The 19,796-nt window shown below is 42.9% G+C and overlaps 1 protein-coding gene across 2 annotated transcripts; it reads right to left on the bottom strand.

The window, feature by feature from the left end:
- Nucleotides 1-994: 994 nt before the first annotated feature.
- Nucleotides 995-10,593, bottom strand: Alkal2 (ALK and LTK ligand 2). Of its 2 annotated transcripts, XM_021663610.2 has the most exons (5): nt 9,741-10,593; nt 7,846-7,899; nt 7,685-7,765; nt 4,698-4,763; nt 995-1,586 (listed from the first exon to the last, which is right to left on the bottom strand). In XM_021663610.2, exons 1-4 carry the CDS (start codon nt 9,994-9,996, stop codon nt 4,699-4,701), a joined length of 456 nt encoding a protein of 151 aa, XP_021519285.1. In that variant the 5' UTR covers nt 9,997-10,593; the 3' UTR covers nt 995-1,586; nt 4,698. The 2 variants fall into 2 exon arrangements, with proteins under 2 accessions (XP_021519285.1, XP_060222698.1); XM_060366715.1 differs by lacking the exon at nt 7,846-7,899.
- Nucleotides 10,594-19,796: the final 9,203 nt, after the last annotated feature.

The following is a 19,796-nucleotide window of genomic DNA, read 5'->3' as shown; positions in this document are numbered from 1 at the left end:
CCTTTTTATTTGCTCTAGTGTTAAGTTTGTGTGCTTATTCTCAGAATTTGGAAGTAAAGTGATGAAAAACATAAGCACATTGCTGTGCTGTGCGTCTGAATGAGAGACTCCGGGAACTGTCCTTACCTATGGGCCTTCTTCATGTAGCTGATGTACCCTGCGGACTTCCTAGCTAAAGAGGTGATTACTATCTGTTTTAGCCTATCTTAACTGGCCACAGCTGGTGACCTCCAGTCACGGAAAACTTCTAGTTAGAAGAAGAGGCATCCCTATGTTTGAAAGGAGCGCAGAGTCCTGGGAATGTGCAGGTGGCGGCTTGGCCAGGGCCCAATCTCTGAAAGGAGGAAAGCAGCTATCCCAACACCCTCTTCTCACAGAAAGGCCATGATGTCATGGCAAAGACAGATACTTCACCAATTGATTATTTCTGGCACCTTTGGGGTTCGGGTCAGAGTTTTCACAGAGTTAAAAATTAGGAAGGGAAAGGGCAAGTAGTCATCCTCAGTAAGGAAACATTATGTCAGAGCTCTCCGTCTAGTCTGGTAGTTGCTTCTGGATCCCAGATTTCTCTTTCATGTAAAATCCCATTGTTTTCTTGAAATTTTACATGTATATCTTAGATGCAGATCCCTGGAATGTGGGACTCTGATGGCTGCTTTGTTATGTGGCTGTGTGTATGAGCACCATGTGTTTATAAGGGCTCATGAACAGAGAGTTCAATCAAATTATATTTATTTTAAAAATATCCATTTCGATTTGGAACTGTTCTTAGTGATTCTTCTTCCTTTAGCATTCTACGATCAAGTAGAAAATGGCGGATATGAACTTTGGAGTATTGATGGCCAAATGAGACCAAGTGATCAGGAATTTATGTAATTCAGTGCTTAGTAAGTTACCTCTGCATATATGTATGTGTATCTGTATGTATATATATAATGTGTATAGAGCAATATATACATTTTAATCAATGATCTAGAAAAGTCACTCTGAAGACTTCATTATACCAAACATTTATTTTCTTGTATTTATTTACAGTATTTACATATTGTACAATACCTGGAATGTACTTTTACATTTACAGAGGACAAATGGGACCAGCCTGGGCATATTCACAGATACATATGCCACTGACTTTAAAACAACTGAGGTTTTTTGGTTTTCATTAAAATTTTTCATGCAGTTCCAAACTATACTTTGGGAGTTTTAATTGTAGAAGTAATACAAAATGTCAAATCATACTATATGCTCTATGAAAATACAGTTTAATGTTTGGCCTATGTTTCTAAAGAAATATTTTTTGTGGTTCCACCTAATCTTAAAGGGGAATTACCTCATTTTACAGCACTATGCATCGAATGTGGAGTGTTCTCTGTTCTTATAATCTAAGAGTAGCAACTCTCAATGACAGATACACAGATTTGCTGAATGTATATTTGTACACTGTCAGCAACATAGAAAATGCAAAGGAATTATGGAAGAGTGCAAAAATAAATCTCTGTCCACAGGAAATGGGCATGAAGATGGTCCTGTTCTCTGTTGGTTTCCAAGGCACTTTTCAGGGTTCCTGGTGTGTTGCTCCTCTGCATCTGAAAACAATTACACTTGATTTCATATAGCTCCTCACTTTTTATCACCAATGCTAGAGGAACTAGGAGTTCAGCAGTATAACAACACATTTATAAACAAGGAGTCTGTTTCTCTTTGTTCAGAATCTAGGGCCTTTCCCCACTCCCTCCTGGAAAACAACTTTATCCTTTGGTTAACGTGTGCTCACTGTGCCCAAGGGATGGAAGCCGTCATGCACACCAGTGAGTAAGTACTTGCTAAAGTTAAGTTCTTGGTCATACATGTGTGACAGGGTTCTGTGGGTATTTCACCAACAGATTTGCAGTTTGTCACTTCTGGGAAAGTTCCCTGGCCTTATGCTTCACATGGTAAAGCTACTTTAAAAAAAAAAAAAAGAAACCCTTTTAGTACTTCTTGCTAGAAAATCTACTTCCTTTTTGGTCTAGCAGCAAGGTAACTAGGCTACATTCAGATTAAACAAGATACTTAAGCGCACACTTGAAATGTCCCAGAGCTCAGGCTTTTCATTTAGCTGACCAGTAGGTGCAGTGATGAGGTCTATCTGTGACTCAGAATTTGCTTTCTCTGGTCAGGGGACAGTTGCTGAGCTTCCCAAGGACACCTTATGAATTTGCTCATTGCTTCTCTTATAGGAGTTTTAAAACCTGCGCCTTGGTCTAGAGCTGGGACGGGAATCTAGTCCAGTGGTCTTGACAGAAAATGGGGACCTGAAATAGCAGAAGCTTGGTATGGCCATTGTGGTCCAGCAGAGCATGTGCTCGGGGGTTTCTCCACTGTGGTGAGGCTCGATGCATATTCTGACCAGCACCCTGAACCAATCTGCAGAGTACAGCGACACCTACCTACATTTATACTGGTGCCCACCAGGTACAGGTCTGCTATCAGTTTAAACCTTTCTGCCTTAAAAGGTTATTTAATCTTTAAAAAAATAATAACAGTCTCACACCAATATTTTGGCCAAACAACCTATTCCATATGACTGTTGAAATAGGTGGCTTTCGGTGTAGGTTTGCGAACACAGACCTTCCTACCTCCATCCTGCGTTGCAGTATCCTGTCATATTCACACTGAATAAGGGAATGTAGCAGACACCAATATGTAACTATGGCTGCCGCATAGCATCTGTTAAACATGCCTTGTCTTTTTCCTTCCTGTTTTTCTGTGATGTACTCTATTGGGCAAGCAGAGATGTGCTGCTGATACCTGGCATACGTTGACCAGAGTAGGCACATGAATACAGTGAGCTGGTGGTAGTTTGGCTCTTGGGGAAACTGAATCCTGTGAAGGAGCAGCCAGCCCTCAGGAGGTGAGGTGATACCAAAGGCATGACAGTTTTCGGGATAAGCTGGACATTCTCTCCTGACTTAGAAGTAAATGGATCTAGGAACACTAAGGTGTTCCTAGTAAGATGCTGACAACACTACCAAGACACATAAAGGAAGTGACATTTTTATCCCCAGTACATTATCAGCATAAGTATGTATGTGTGTGTATATGTGTGTGTTTGTCCATTTAAAAGAAAAACGCTTCTGTTTGCTCTAAATGCAGTAGTTGAGAAAATGGAAAGGAGGGAAATGAGAGCATGCAGTTCTCAGCTTTAACTGGCATAAAAACACCTGCTTCCTTCAGAAAGAGCCAGTATGCTTGTGCATCCATCACTGCTCTTTCATTTTATCCTTAGTAGAGAGCCTCTTGTTTTTAGTGGTTCTTGCTCCTGACAAAGAAATCAATCCAGATTGTGAGGCTGCTGTGTCCTGGCCCTGCTGACCCAGCCAGGTCCAGGGTTTACCCCTGCACAGTGCTGCCTTTGTACCAAGCATGTCTGTATATAGGAGTGCTGTTTTCATTGAATTTTTTTTTTTTATGAGACAAGCTAAACAATTACTAAAAAGAAATACTACATTCACTTTTTGTGTTTTCTGGACAGCAGGCCTGTTTTCTGGGAAGAGCCATTTGCATTCAGGAAGTAGGTCTTATTTGTGGTATGAATTCCCACCCGACAATGCCTGACACATGACATAAAAATACCAAAGTGATTAAAGTTCTGTCTGTCTGTCTGAAATAACTGAGTACTGTGGAATTTGTGTTGGGAAGTAAACCCATCTTCCACTTACACATTGTTAGCAGCTGAGAGCCTCAAGAGGCCTGTGTACAGTTACAGCCTGATAATACATTTACATTTCTGCCACTAAACATTAGGGATGAGCACTCGGACACATTTATGTTAGCTGTGTTAGGCTTTCTGTATAATGATAAGAATAAACCTTTACCAGATATGTAAAACTTCTGTGTCTGTGGTTAGTAACAAATAATATAACCTAACTTAAATTTTTGTTATACTTTACTACAGTGTAAAAGGAATGCACGCTTGACAAGTTCCATGTTTCTGGGTTTTGTGTGTATGTGGTATGTTGTACACATGAGTATGTAGGTGTGAATGCCCATGTACGCTTACAGAAGCTAGAGAAGGATGTTGACTGTCCTGATAATAGAGCCCTCCTCCTCAGTCCTTCAAGACTGGGTCTCTCACCGAAAGTAAGATTAAGGGATCGTCTTGTATAGCCACTTCAGCTCTGGGATGACGGGTGTCTGTTGCCATGTCTGCCATTTTACACGACTAATAGGGAATTGAACTTAGAGCCTCATGCTTGCACCCATTGAGCAATGTCTGTGCCCTCATGCTGCAGTGTTGTAGTTTGTTTTCACGGGCTGGCATGCAGTGCATTGTTTGGCCGTAGGGAGCTGCATTACTGGCCTGCTGCATTTTCTGTTGTTTACTAAATTGAATTTGAAGGGTCTTTGTGTTCATCCATTAATGTCAGTGACAGTTGAGCCTGGACGTTAACAGCAATAGGCTGAAACGTGTCCTGATGTAAACTTGAAATCAGCCATGTGCTAGGTGAACGTTCAGTGACAGTGCCCGCTGTGGATAGCCAGCAGGGGGAGCCTTCTACTCATGGCCAATGTTTTGCGGCAAGTGGGCTGTCTTTTGCTCAGAGCGAGGCTGCTGTAGTGAAAGAATGCATGAGTCCGAACAACCATGTGTTTTTTATGACCTACATGAGCTACCAACACCTGCTGTGTGGCCACACAGTTATTTGGGAGCTTACCTTATCTCTCCATGCACATGGGACTGACAGCCAGCCGGGTAAGTAGCCTGGCACATCGCTTATAGTCTGCAGTGGAAACAAACCATGGGCCCTTGTCAGTTGCCTGCACGTTAAAATTAAACAGACTGCTTTTGACTTTTTTTTTCAAATATATAAAGTACCATAACCACTTTATCTATCTATCTATCTATCTATCTATCTATCTATCTATCTATCTATCTATCTATCTATCTATCTATCTATCGTATTCTGAAGCCCCAAGACTCAATAGAGTCTCACCTGCAATCATGAGCTCTAAGTTGCTTGCTTACTTTAGGGGGAAAATGGCATTAAAAGCAGAAATCAAAAAAGTTACAGAGGAGACAGGCCACAGCCTCTCAACCATGGCTGCCAGAGTCACTGAAATGCCACAAGTGTTGCTTCTAGTGAATTGTGCTTTTTGCATGCCCTTGAACTCTCTTTCAGATTGCATGTAGACTAAGTCCTCATCAAGCCTTTTATAGACTTTTGCAATGATGTTTGAAAGTATGTAGATCAAAATGAGCAGGGCACACTAGACCGGGTTGAGAGCTATGCAAGAAGCTGAGGCAGGAGGATAAGAAGTTCAGTACTAGCCTGGGCTACAGAATGAAGTTGAGGCCACCCTGAGCAACTTAACAAGAATATGTCCCCCAAAAGTAAAGAGATGGGGGTGGGTATTGCTCAGTGATGAAGTGCTTATGGGAAGCCCTAGACTCAATCATCTACAGTAAAGAAGAAGGAAAAAGTTAATCAAATTTCCAAGGATGGACTGGGAAAAAAAAGGTAATTTTGGTTACATATAGCCTGGCGCCCACTGCCGCATCCTATGATTGCACTCTTCATTCTTCTGCTCCATCAAAAATATGAAGAAAGGTTCAATTACCACAGCTATAAGAGAATTTCCCCAGGGTACAATTATGTGAAAAGCTTTAGTAATTTTTGGTTTACTAAAGTTTATTCTCAGCAGTAACAAAAATCTTTAAAAGAGCAAGTATTCATCCTCACATGAATGACAGTGATAATGATAAATGAGTGATAGTGATAAATTTTTACACACTCCCAAAAAATCAGCTTCTAAGTGTTTATGGAGTATATCCTTTTGGTTCAAAGAGGAAAGAGAGCCTAACTTTGTAATTGGTTGCCTAGATTCGTGCTTTATTGCTCTTCGTCCACGCTTCAAGAGTGTAGTTTTTCCGAACAATACAAAGGTGGAGTAGATGGTGGGTGTAGGAGTGAGCTAGTTAACAAACTAAATAATTCCATCTGCAATCTGCCTAGGTGTTCCCTCTCCCTTAGTCCAAGAATCAAACAGTGTTCCTCAGCCACTACTGTGCATGTCGAACAGAACATACTCTGTTTATCGAGACTAAGAGAGACTTGGTTCTTCATTCTCCAAGCTCCTGTGGTTACCTAAGAAGGCTGGAGAAGAAGGCTGTGGTCCATGTCAATTCCCATACCCCAGGTCTTCAGTGAATTTCTGAGCATACCAAAGCATCCCTGAAGAGCTACTGCTCTGTTCCTTATGAAAGAAGAGGTGGAAGCGACTAATGTTCTCAACTCACAAATGTGTCAACCTTCCACCTCTGGGGACTCAGCTTGAGCTGTGACCAAAAGTCTGTATATATGATTACAAAAGGATACAACAATGTGGAGCATAGCATGACAGCCTGGGAGAAGCCTGAAGAGGCTGGAGGGAGGAGGCTCAGCCTTGAGCCTGGTCTTGTTGATGTCTGTGTGACAAACAATTTAAATTCTATCTTCTAATCTTAAAGTGAATTGATTTTTTAATACTAGAAGGCCATGTCCAAATTTAGAATCTAGAATTGTATTATCGTATAAGAATATTTATTATATAACACACACATACTTAAACAATAAAAAGTTTCTGTGGCCCCAAGAAACAATTCTGGTAATTCTCAGAAGATAGTTTCATTCCATAGAGCAAGTTGAAATGGAAAATCAAGTTTTACAGGAAGCATGTCTGCTCACCTTCAGGCCTGACTGACTGATACGTGCTAGTGAGACAGCCTTGCAGGGCCGAGACCCACAGGTGTGAGGCTCTGAGCCTCCCTAGCAGTGTCCACCACACAGAAGCAGTCCGTAAATGACAGCCAGCATTACTGAGAGAAGCTCTGCTGCCCAAACAGAAAAGTTCCTACTTCATGTAACTGCTGTATTTGTGGTAAATCGAAAAACCTCTTCAGCCTGCTGAGTAGGCTGCTCGCCTCTTTATCATCTCTGAAAGCAGCCAGCCAGGTCCCAGAGTGTCTGCAGGGCTTTTCTCCTGTGAGTTTTAAATTAAGTGAAAGTCATCACCCCATTTTTTAAAAAACTGGTTTTATGAAGAGTGCATGAGTTGTTTGGGGGAAGTGAAATATACTGTGGTGGATAAATAGATGAAGCATGTTGAAAGTGAAAAGAAACTTAAAGAAAGACTGAGAAATGGGCCAGTGTATGAGCCCCGTGTCTCTGAGCTGAAGAACAGCCAGAAGAGCAGCATTTGGAAAAGCAAATAAAATTCTTGGCTGACAAGGGTTTCATTATGGGTGAGATGCAAACGCCACTGCTCAGTGTAGTGGAGATGGTCAGAAAGGTTTGATGAAAAAACCTCAGGCTAACCAGACTCTTTATACCCTAACACTGACCAGCAGACACCTGAGCAACTCACGTCTGACCTGGGTGACGTCCAATTGAATAGAATGTGGACTTTGTGCCAGATTTCGTAAACAAATAAGGATGTGAATGAAAGGGTTCAGCCCATTGCAAGAGCTGATAAGGTCCAATGGGTCATCATGAGGTAAATCCAGTGGCATTAGCAGACTTTAAGCCATCTGCTCCAAGGTCTAGGCATCCCACCCCAATCCAGTCAGGTAGGGACAGTCAGGCCCCCACACCTGTCTGAGAGCAGACCTGCTGCACTGAAAAGGAAGACTGCAGCGCCATTTGTCTACTGAGTGCTCACTTACATGCAGGGATGGTGCAGTCTCTCGTGTTGTGGTAAAGTCTGTGAAAGTGCTTGCTGCACTTCGGGCTGAAGTAAAGAGGACCTGGAACACAGAGGAAGAAAGTCACCAAGACTCAGGGCGAAGAGGAGCAGGGAGGGCAGAGGAGTGAAGGGAGCACACACCTGTGAGATGTTTCAGAAACTTGTCCTTCATCCTTAGATCTCGAGGAACAATCTCTATGAGGGGTGAGAAATCGTATTACTTGAACAAAGCACCTACTAAGTGTGATGTTAAGTGAATGTGGGGGAAATTTCTGAGAACTGCGTTATCCACACTGCAAATGCACTGGATAAATCAGGAGAACACTTGGTAATTGCACATAATACAATGTGGATGCCTAGATCAGGACATGATTTTTCTCTAGCAGCACTAACTACTCTTAAACCGTCAATATTGCCAGTGTATTCTCTCTGGGCATAATAGTCAGAGGCTGTAAAGTTACAGGATGGGGGAAAAAAAGGTTTTTTGGAAAGATTCCAATGGATGAATCACTTGTGTACACTCTAATCTGAAGAACTTTGAAATCAAACTCCACAGTATTTAAAGTTCAAGAAATAAACCTGAACCTTCAATCCCCAAAAATGTGTCATTGAACACTATGCATTGTAGGCATTTTTTTAAGGATCAAATTTCTTTACAATTTTCTGATAGGCTGGTGTGAACAGATAGGAATGTACATCACCTTGGTTTATAAGGCAAAGTAGGGGACCTAAGGAAAGGCTTTTACACAGCATCTCATAGTCTTTGGTACCTGGTCTCCAGTGATGGTTCCCTGATTTTTTTTTTTTTCTGAGTTTGGATATTGTTTTTGCTTTATTTTCAGTCTCTGCTATCATTTTCTGTCTCTGACCCACATGAGGCCAATGACTTCTCTATGACTGTGTAATGTCACATCTTATTTTACCAGAAATATTCTATTTTCCCAACAGCCAAAGAGAGACACTGACATTGAGTCTTCCACGAGGGAGGTGGAGACCGCTCCCCCAGGCCTTTCTTCATGTACTCCTTATTTGACCAGTTTACACAAAAGTGGCCCTATCATATCTGACCTAATTGTGTCATGAAAGCATTAAAAGCTTATATGCTTCCCTAAGAAATTCCCACGGGCCAGTCTGGGAAGGGCTCCATCAGGGAAGCTCTGGCGATTTCTTCCTCTCCTGGAAACGGTGGGCTCGGAACCCTCCCCGGGAAAGAGCAGAGCGTTCTGAACTGGGTACCAGCACGTCTCGGAGGTGGATTAGGATTGTTATTTTAGAGGCTCACACACAGCCTTTCTGTGTTTCTGCCAGTTTCTTCTTGAGAAACAAGCAAAACCAAAGCAAAACAAACAGTTTTAAAAACTGATTTATCCTTAAGGCCGTGTTTCTGAAAAACAATTCTAAGAAAATACTAATATAATGTGTTTTTCAGACATGGAAGGTAGCCCTTTCACCCACACTGGCAAGACCCACTCTTGCTCCTCAGTCCACACTGTGGCTAGAACTCTCTTTCAGGGCCCCACTCACTCTTTTCTCCTCCAGCTCTACACTGCTGGGCATACTCACATCCTTGGTTTCTCAGGTCCACATTGCCAGGACCTCACCCACTCCGTTATGGGTAGTCCACATCTTTGGACCCTCATTCACTCTGCCTTGTAGATTGGCACAGACAGTGTCCTATTCTCTACCCCTCAGGTCTACTCTGCTAAGATACTCACTTTCTGTTCATAGTCTACACTGCCCGGATCCTCATCCACTCTCCACCCTATTTGCCTCAGCTCACTCTCATTAACTTTCTGTACCTTGTGGTCTCCGCTGCTGGGCGCTCACCCTGTTCCTTAGACCCCACATTGCTAGCGCTGCCTCTTCGACCCTCCATCCCCACAGGTCTACACTGCCAGACTCTCACAACTTACTTTCCACCTTTCAAATATGTGCCTCCAGGACCCTCCCTCACTCTGTCTCATGTGATGGTCCACATTGCTGGATTCTCGCCCACTCTAACTAAGCCTTTCAGGTCTACACTGAGGAACACTCACCCACTCTCTGTTCCTCTTGTTCTGCCCCATAATCCGTGGCCTCTCTGCGGCCCAGGGCAAAGTCGGACTCTCCAAGGAGCTGCAGCCTCTTGGAGTCTCCCGTGTGGAATTTCTTCAGCTCCTGGACCAGCTCGACTAGCAACCTCAGCAGCGTTTGCCGGTCTGCAGGCCCCCGGGGCTGCGCGTGTCCCCGGTCCCCCACCGTGCTCAGCAGCAACAGCAGCACCAGGAGCAGCGGGCGCCGGGACACGCGCATGGCCCTGGTGGCCTGCGTGGCGGGTCTTGGGACCCGCCGCCCCACCAGCCGGCGCCCAAGTTTCCCGCACGCGGAGTCGGCGCGCAGCCCGCGGCGCACAACTTTCTTTCGCCGCGGGGACCGCGCGCGGGGTCTTTGGACACCTCTCGGAGATGCGAGGCCACAGGTGAAGGCCGGCCTCCCGCGGGGGCTGCCGAGGTCCGGGGACGCAGGGCAGGTGGGCGGCTCCGGGCTGGAGCGGCCGGGGCACCTGCCGGCTGGGGCTCCCGCGCTGCCCCCGGGCACCTGCGCCCACGCCGGGGAGCCCGCGTTGCCCTCGGGCGCCTGGGCTCACGCCGTCCGGTCCCGCGCCTGCCGCGCTCCTCGGGCCCCTCCAGTCCCGACTCTACTTCATGAGCTCCGGCCCCACTTTGTCCAGCGCAGGGACACAGGACGCACGGCTCCTATGGGGACAGCGCTGACCCTGCCGCTCCGAGTCCCGCTGTCCTCGGGCGCTTCTTATCCCCGCGGCCGCCGACGTCAGGCGGGTCCCCCGGGTTCCGAGCGCCGCTTTAATTAGAACCGCGGAGCGCCGCTCTGGGGCGCGGATATTCGTCAGGCCCCTCCGCCTCTCGCTCTCCCCTCCCCTCCCCTGTCCCCTCCTGGCCCAGGCTTCAGTCTCCGCCCCTCCCTCACGTCTCCACCCGCGTCTAGTCTCTCCCTCTCTTGTCCTTCCTCTGCCTCTCCTGTCTCCCTCTCCCGCAGTCTGCTTCCCTCCGTTCCTGTCACAAGTGACAGGATGAGCAGAACCGCCTTTACCGGGAACTGGGATCTGTTTTTGTCTAAATGTAGATCTTGGGCTATTTAAAAGGAGCTGCTTGATTGCCGAAACACTGAGTGTCATCTAGAGTCCGGACTCATCTGAAGAGGGATCTGCTGAACACGGGCAGGTTTCTGGGTCTGAAGAAGGCAGTGGGAGCAAGAAGCGTCTTGCAGCCAGCCCCACAGTTGGAGGGACACAAGCAGCCTGCGGAGGTTCTTGGAGCAGGGACACTGCTGCTGTAACCACGCTGGACCCTAGGCCGGGCTGGCTCCAGAGCTCTTGCCACTGAAGCTGCATCTTTAAGAAAGTTTGATCTTTTGGATATAGCCAGGCACATTTGCAAGGGCTCAGCAATTTACTTGCTTGATTTTTTTTTTTCCTTGTGATAAGTATTACCAACTGCACGGTTTCCCATTTCATTGGTGCTTTCTGGGCAGGAGCTGGACGTCCTCCAAGTCTGCGATGGCATCGGGGAAAGGTGTTCTTAGTGCTACATCAGAAAGGGAGAAGGCAGGCTTTAAAAGCCTCGATCTTTAACCCGCAGCTGCTCCGGCTGTTGCGAAGATGCAGTGCCTTGCAGGTGCGCACCTGCAGTGGCCAGGGGTGAGAAGGGGACCACTGTGTGCCAAGCCCCTGCTCTGCGTGGATTCCCGAGTTCTCATTCTGTCTCCTCTCTCCATCACCTTCTCCCTTCCCTCACTGGTTCTGTTTTCCTAGAAGATCAAGTGCCTGGTTGAGTCGGATGGTAGCTATGGGAGACCCTAAAGCATGGTCCCTCGGGAGGTTATCAAGCCTTAGAAGAAGAAAAAAAAAGATTTAATTTTTTTGTCTTAGTTTTATTTTTTCAGTTTATTTAGTTTTATTGCATGCAATATAGGTGAAATGCGTAGGCTCCTATTGAAATGCATGCAAGATGAAGAAAGATCTTAGACAGATCCAATGACAAGATGACAAAACTCATTTCCTCCCTTTCACTATCTATGTATAAAAGGACAAAGTTTCTCTGGTAATAGAGACTCCAACCGCCCGACAGCATTTCTCTTCAGGGGCTCTGCAGATCTCTGCACCACTAGCCACAGTGCAATGGAAATGGAAACCTACAAAGCTTCTAGGTTGCTGTGATTATATTTTGCTTAATCACATAGTATTTGAGACTTACCTGGACGTGTTTAACACAGTGCTTCACAGAATCAAAAGCTTCAATTTTTAAGACAAACTAAAACAAAACAACAATAATGGAACAGAATTCACCCCTTCAACAAGCCTTCCTAGTAATGAGTAATTTTTTTTTTTTTTTTTTTTTTTTTTTTTTGTGAGACAAACAGATTCCTCATGGGGTTCCTATCACCCAAGCACTGTGCTTAACTCGGTGTACTACTTAAGATAGTGATGTGCGCAAGCAATAGAGAAATTGTGGGACTGGCTGGGTTTTGGACATGAACTCTGGCAATCAGAAAAGATTGTGTTTGTTCAATCTTGCAAAGTTCTATGCTAAAATGACTCCAAGCATCTCTCATTTGATACAATATAAACATTTCCAGGCTTTAAACACTTAGCTGAAACAATGTACTCATGATTAGTGTCTATTCAAGCTTTACATGCTGTTGTGAAGATGAATTCTGTGGAGTTCTCCACTTACCAGAATGGTGTGTGTTTTATTTAAGTTCCTCAGTAGCCAGGATTAAATAAAGAACCATGCATGCAAATTCCCAAGGTAGAATATTACTTAGTCACTCTAATTCTTTATGCATAAAGTGGGCCTTAGTGGTTGGACATTGTCCCTAATATTAAACTAGATAATTGTTATTTACAAACAACGACAAAAACTTCCTATAAAAAGCAGAAGGTAATTCACTTGAAGTCATTACTGTTAGCTTAACGTCTATTTTGGGGAAATAGAAGTTATTAAATCTATGTAATTCCCATGTTTACTAAATGAACAACTGTCTACTGTCAAGGATTTTGTGAGGTAAAAAGAAAAAAAAAACTAGTAAGAAACTATATTCTAGTTTGTCCTAATTTGCTTTTCTATTTGGTGTCATAAAAACCATGACCAAAAGTAACTTGGGAAGGAAAGGGTTAATTTGGCTTATACATCCCTAGTCACAGTCAATTGAGGGAAACCAAGGCAGGAAATGAAGCAAAGGCCTTAGAAGAGTGCTGCTCACTGTCTTGTTCCATATGGCTTGTTCAGCTTGCTTGCTTATAAAATGCAGGGCCCGGCTCAGAGATGGCACTGTCCCCAACAGATTGGGCCCTTCCACATTAATTGTCAATTGTTGGAGGTTGGTCTGATGCGTGTTACTCTCTCACAAGATCTGGTTACACCTATCCTTGTTTTGTAAACCTGCCTAAGACATACCTGTTTGGTTATTTAAATGGCCTGTACCTGGGCAGAACAAAATGGAATAGGAGTGGTTAAGGTTCATGGGCTTTTGAGGACAGGGAATCATGGGAAAGAGACAGACGGGAAGAGAAGAGGAAGGAGGACACCACGATGGGTTAGCAGGGAGAAATAACCATGAGGGTGGAGAAAAAGGACTCCTACAATAGAATGAAAAAGGTGTCTGTGTCTTATTATTTGTGATAGCCAATTAAAGAATACTGCCGTGATAAACTTAGGGCTAATAATAAATATTATTATTTGTTTATAACTCTCATTTTAAAACTTACTACAATAATCAATCAAGAAAATGCCATACAGACTTGCCTATAGGCAATCTGATAGAGAGGTTTTCTCAATTGAGGTTCTCTTTCCTAGATAAGACTAGCTTGTGTGTTAGGCTGACAGAAAAAAATCCAACCAATACACAGATTTATGAGAGAGATTATTTATTTTGCTAGATTTGAGTTAATTTACATCTGGAGAAAATTATATTATGTGATAAAAAAGAAAACAACAGAGAGGTGAAAGTTATATGTAATCAGTATTCACTGCATCCCCATGTCAAATTATCATTTGAGAAATTTATTTTCTTGAATAAATTTCTCAAATGATAAACTATGTAAAATAAGCTCCAACATTTCAAGAATAGTTTGCCTGGTCCCTGAAAAGCACATATTTAATTTTAGATGAATATCAGCTCCCTTTAAATCAGCGGTTCTCATCCTGTGGTGAGAACCTCCCCCTCGGGGAGGTTGAATGACCCTATCACAGGGTTGGCTTAAAACTATCAGAAAACACAGATATTTACATTATGATTCATAGCAAAATTACAGTTATGAAGAATCAACAAAGATTATTTTATGGTTAGGGGTCACCACAACATGGACTGCATTAAAGGGTTGAAGCCCTAGAAAAGGTGAGAACCACTGCTCTACTTCTCCTCCATGGTACAGTATTTTATACAGTTGAGCATCAACATGTCTTAAAGTGAACAGTCATATATGTTTACCAGCATATTAGCTACTTAGCAACCATCTTATTAGAAAGGTGAACAATCATCTTTCATAAACAACAGCATTATGGACTACAAGAAACTATCGAAAAATTCTGTTGATTTTACTGCCAATACACATTAGCATGCTAAGGATGTACTAGACACTGTGTGAATATCTTAGAAGGTTCTTATAACTTCTTACTACTGGGCCAATCTTTCTAACAAAAATTTAGTAATGCAGCTCTCTAAGAATTCAGGAATGGCAGCTATATGGAATTCTAAGTCTTCTGCCTCATGTGTAAAACTATGTATGTCCTTTGCATCTTCCCATTCTTTGATGCCTTTTTTTTTTGTATCATGGGAAGACCTATGAGCCAACATTTTCTACCAAGATACTTGATACCCATGACTGATTTACACTTGCTCAATATTTTTCCATAGCCAAGAAGAAGCGAATGCTCTATGTAAGAAAGTCCTGAAGGGAAGGCGTGCTTCCTTATTGGTGTTATACAACCAAGTTGGGAGAAATCTCTCAGAACACCACAGTGTCTTGCCCTTTGAAAGCTGCAGCCTACCATCTTTCTATGGCAACAGCGGAAACAACTTTGGATGTGCAGATTAATCTTCAACATGAAAAAAGTTGTCTGTGTTATAAAAGAGCATTTGAACAGCCTAACTAGTCATATATGAGTTCAATAACATTTTATGTACCCAGGAGTAATACCTATTTACATTTCATATATTTTCTGCAGAAGATTAAAAGTAACACATGGAATGATGTAGGGTCAAGTAGAGATTTGAAAAGTGCTACACTGTCCCATATATCAAACTCTGATTTTTTTTGATAATTTAATTGTTTTGACTTATCAATACATAGTAGCAACCTCATACACGATATGTTTCTCACCACTCATATACCAGAGGAGTATCTGGTATTCAGGTTCCTCTGTTCTGGGACACTGCCTCTCCATGGGATGCATGATTGAGGCATGAGTGGAAGTGAGGTGGAGGGGTAGAATTTTAGAAGAGTCAGGCCTGCTGCTGGTCTTTTAGGCATAGAGAGCTCAGGCTGCTTTTCCAACACAGGTAAGACTAAATTCAGTATAAACAAAATGGATTTGCTGTTAGGACCCCACCCCCATCCCCAAAACTTAAGCAGTCCATGAAGAAACCGGTAACATGCCCTAGACAAGTTTAAAAACAGGATGCTTTGGAGACAACAGAGGGGTGTAAACCACCAACAATACTCAGTTTGGAGAATATGAGCTTTGCTTTTACTCCAAGGGCTGCCTGTCTTGTTGGTGAAGTGATAGAGACCTGTACTAAAGACAAAAAGGAGGCTCTTCACAGTGACAATGAGCCCTACCCTGACTCCAGCCAATCCGAGAGTTTAGAAATTTACTCTCTCTTGTCTAGTGCATTTTAAAAGATATTTTTTGAAGATTAATTCATTTTCTATGTTTACAAGTATTTTGCCTGTATGTATGTGAACCATGTGTATTTTAGAATTCTATCTCTTTTATTTTTAAGATTTATTCTTTTTTTACACTTCCCTTTCTTCCCACTCCTGGCTTTCATTGACCGACACCCTAGTCTAACCTTGTAGCTGGTCTCCCACCGACCTCTGCAGGCCAGGTGGGGGCTCCCTTGCACTCTGTGTTTTCTCTGTTATAATGCTCATCTGCTTTGCTCTACTTGGTTCTCCTGGTATGTCAGTTGCTTTTTTTTCTTTTCTTTTGTGTGTGGAATGTGCACACAGGTGCATGCTGGGGCATGTACCTGTGCGCATGAGGAGGCTGGAGAGGAACGTCAGGTGTCCTCACTGAACCTAGAGTCAGGCTGGCAGCCAACAAGCCCCAGTGAGCCTCTTGCTTTTGCCTCTCAGCATGTTTGAATTCCAGGCATATGTAATTGGGGCCAACTCTTTAGTATAGGTTCTAGGCATTTGAATTCAGGACCCCAGGCTTGTGAAACAACCTTCTTACCTGCTGAGCTATTTCCCCAGCCCCACTAAGTTGCTTTTCTGTGTCTTTCATTCAACTGCTACTCTTTCAACAGTAGAGTACTTGATCATTATATAACACTGTGTTTAGTTATATAGTTTTAAAAATGACTAACTGTATTATTGCTACATATTTTTTGCTGATAGATACAAATAATTACTAAGGCAAATATTTCTTGGGCACTATCAGACAGCTCTTCATTACTAAAACAAATAATGAAGATAATAATAAAGAGAAAGTTTTAAAGTTCAGGCCACTGCTTTAGGATAGATGGCAAGGGAGCACATCATGGTGGGAACACAAAAAAGAAGCATGTGGTGGAGCAAAATTGTGCATCTCAGGAATAGAACAGAGAGAATAAAATGCTAATGCTCCACTATCGCTCTCAGGGGCACACTCTCAATGACCCAAGACCTCCCACTAGGCTTCATCTTTCAAAGAAACCACCACCTCCCCATAGTGCAAGCCAGGTACCCATTCTCCAATGCATAGTCTTTATGGAATACTTAAGATCCAAATTATAGCAAATTATGTGTACCCCTGGTTTCCAAATTTCACAGCCATCTTACAAACACAAAATCTATTCAGTCTCTGAAGTCTCAGAAATTGTAAAACTTCAAATTCTCCTTCAAGATTCAAGACAGACTCAGCGATTAGTCCATGAAAAAAAGTGAAAAAAGAAGCCATGCCCTCCCAATCCACATAAGAGGCACAGAGCAATCAACCAGTACCAAAAAGGGAGGTATAAGGAGCAGAATGGGACAAGCCCCAAACAAGACCAAAGTCAGAAAGCCGAACGTTAAATCCCCAAATGCCGTGACCCTCAACCAGTGCTCTTTAGAGTAGATGTGGGCTCCCAAGAATGGGAGAGCCCACCCATGGGGCCGTGCTTCTTGAAACCCCACAGAGCCTCTCCTTGTTCAACTCTCCTTTCCCATCTGTCTTTAGCAGATGTTCAACCTATCTGGCATCTTTAACTTCCTGGGGTCTCTGTTACAACCTATAGTTCATTTTCACAGTTCATCCTGTGAGGGGGCATCCTACCCTGTCACGTACTACCTGACCTAAGGCTTTTATTTAAAATCTCGGCCGAAACTGCGACTGAACATGACTCTTGCATTTTGCATGCCTGCAAAATAGGTGTCATGTAGATAACACCGAGGTTTGATGCCAAATGAACTGTACAACAGCGTAGTGGGAATTCTGGAATTTTGGTTTCTTTAAAAATGCAGAAATTTATGTTTTTGCTTTAATCCCAGGTGTGGGACCATAACGCTGCTTCAGATTGTCTGCAGCAGCAGCTGACTATGATTTGCCTCATGCTCTAGAAGAGGCATGGTTTTGCCAGCTGCAGATAGTTTCTTCTGTGATTACGTGATGTTTGGAATTCTGGAAACTTCTCAGAGAATATGTAAATGCTAGAGCCCCAATCGGTGGGATTGGTGGTTGTTGGTCATTCGGGGAGGTTACAATTTGTTAGTAGTCATGGTCAAAGGAGAAACAAGAAGAAAGATATTAGATTTAGGGCTCTCTCTCTTTCTCTCTCTTTCGACTCTCTATCCTTCTTCTAATCTAGTCATAGAGTCAAACCTGGGTGTGTTTGGGGGTAGTTCAAGGGTGGGTAAAAAGAACTGGCAGAATAGCAAAGACAAGCTACACATAGATTCTCTTGGACAGCAGTTGCAACAGCTTCTGCTGATTGGATACAACTGTGTAGACACTATGGGCGTGTAGTGATTCTCTTACCAAAGGGTTCTACCCTGCAGTCTTCAAAATGCTTTTGAATTTATGACTTTTCTAAATCTCTGGTGTTTGAGGTCTTGCTGATTCACTTGAGGCTTCTTTCCTATTATACAGGTGGAAAACATTTGGCTTAATATTCCTTGATGTTAGAAAAAAAAACAACTCTTCTCAATGTGTTTCTAGTCTCAACCGAGATATCTGCTCTCTTCCTTTATGCTTCTCATTAGCACTGCAAATTTGGCTAAAAGTAACCATCAGTCTTCCTGCTACAACATTAGTACTGAGATAGTTTCTACCAGATAACCTAGTTCATTACCTTTAAGGTAGACCTTCCGTAGACCCCCAAGATATGGACAAAATTTAACCAAATTAATCTTTGCCAGAATATTATAGAGAAGCCTTTCAATAACTGGAATTGCCATGAGAGCCTTCATCAGGATCACCTTTCTTGCCTGCATTCCTATTATCATAATGGCCTTTTGAGCTCTCAAATGCATGTAGAATTTTATTCATTCATTTTAGATTTTTCATTAAAGCCTGCCCTTATTATTTCAAATTTTCCTAAGTGTCTGTTTTCACCTTTAATTTTATAATTTGGCTCTTCTATTTCTTTTGGTTATTTTTAGCTAAGAACCAAAACTCTTCATTGGTTCTTTGTATTCACCAAAAGTTCTTGTTACATTCTGTTTGCAGCATTCAACACCATCAGATAGAGCCAAATACCAATTTTCTAGCCATCTCTCGTTTTCATCAAGCTTACAACCAAGCTTAATAATCACAGGCACCTGTGCTATGAGAATCAGTGTTGCCAAAATATAATTTGAAATAGACCATTTTCTTTGAAGGCATGTGATCACATAGTGAAGACTAACAACTATATCTTAATAAAAGTATTGATGTTTTATTTGAACGACTTTGTAAGAAAGGGGACACTCAATATGCCCTGTGGTGGCAGGGAACTGTTCATATTGGCCTGGGGGTCAGGCAGAGGCAACTACATAATAAAGCTCCCTAGGTCACGCCTGGAATGTCAGAGGTCAAGATAGAAATATGAGCTGAAAAGAAGGAAAGGGAGAGAGGAGGATAGGAAACCCACTGACTCCTCTCCCGGTCTCTCCAGAATTAAATGCAAAAACACCACAAATACAGCTTGGGCTTTTGTTCCTCTCCTTGTAGATGAGCCAGGACATCTTGATCCCCATCTCTTCAAGCTGCACGTGAAATCAACTGGGGAAGCTGTGTTGCAGCTATTAGCGGGAGTTCCTGATACAGTTTTTTTTTTTTTCCTTTACAGATGTGCTTTGAGCTTCGCATTCCAATCACAGGCACTTTTATACTGTGGGATTGAACAATAGCAGCCTCTGTTTTCAACGGTTTACCTTCTAGCTGTTCTCAAGGAAACGTCACCTAAGGCATGGAGTTTGAAGGACATTTGACATAAACATGCCTGAATCTAAGATAAGGAAAGGCTTTCTTGTGCCCAAAGTCTATTTTCAACAAGCTTAAACACACACACACACACACACACACACAGTAAGTTGCCAATTTAATGTATAATAGTGTATAAGTCTTAATCACCGGGAGTCCGATAGAACACGTGTTGATTCAGAACATGTAACTTGTTCACAAACACAAAGGGTAAATATGTAAGTGCAGTTAAATATCCTCACTTAGCAAGTTTCCATGAGAGTAGCAGCTAGCAGCAATCATGACATGGATAGTGACTGAGCTTCAGTTCAGTGGATCAGTGTCCAAGCCAGCAGTGTTCAGGCCAAGCCTAAAGCTATAATCTGGATTACGCCTGAGACTCTAGGCCAGTGGGTGAGCGTCCATGGAAGTGGGTAATGTCTGTTGCTCCAATATGAAGTGAAG

This window comes from Meriones unguiculatus, chromosome 1 (genome assembly GCF_030254825.1).
Source record: "Meriones unguiculatus strain TT.TT164.6M chromosome 1, Bangor_MerUng_6.1, whole genome shotgun sequence".
Classification (NCBI taxonomy): Eukaryota; Metazoa; Chordata; class Mammalia; order Rodentia; family Muridae; genus Meriones; species Meriones unguiculatus.
This window is presented reverse-complemented; position numbering and strand designations above follow the sequence as displayed.

Bases quoted from the DNA above. Each gene is read 5' to 3' on its own strand.
- Alkal2 (XM_021663610.2), bottom strand. From the start codon at position 9,996: ATGCGCGTGTCCCGGCGCCCGCTGCTCCTGGTGCTGCTGTTGCTGCTG. The intron at 7,766-7,845 runs GTGTGTGCTCCC...TCTGTGTTCCAG, and splicing joins GTTTCTGAAACATCTCACAG to GTCCTCTTTACTTCAGCCCG. The intron at 4,764-7,684 runs GTAAGTGAGCAC...TTTCCACTGCAG, and splicing joins AGACTGCACCATCCCTGCAT to ACTATAAGCGATGTGCCAGG.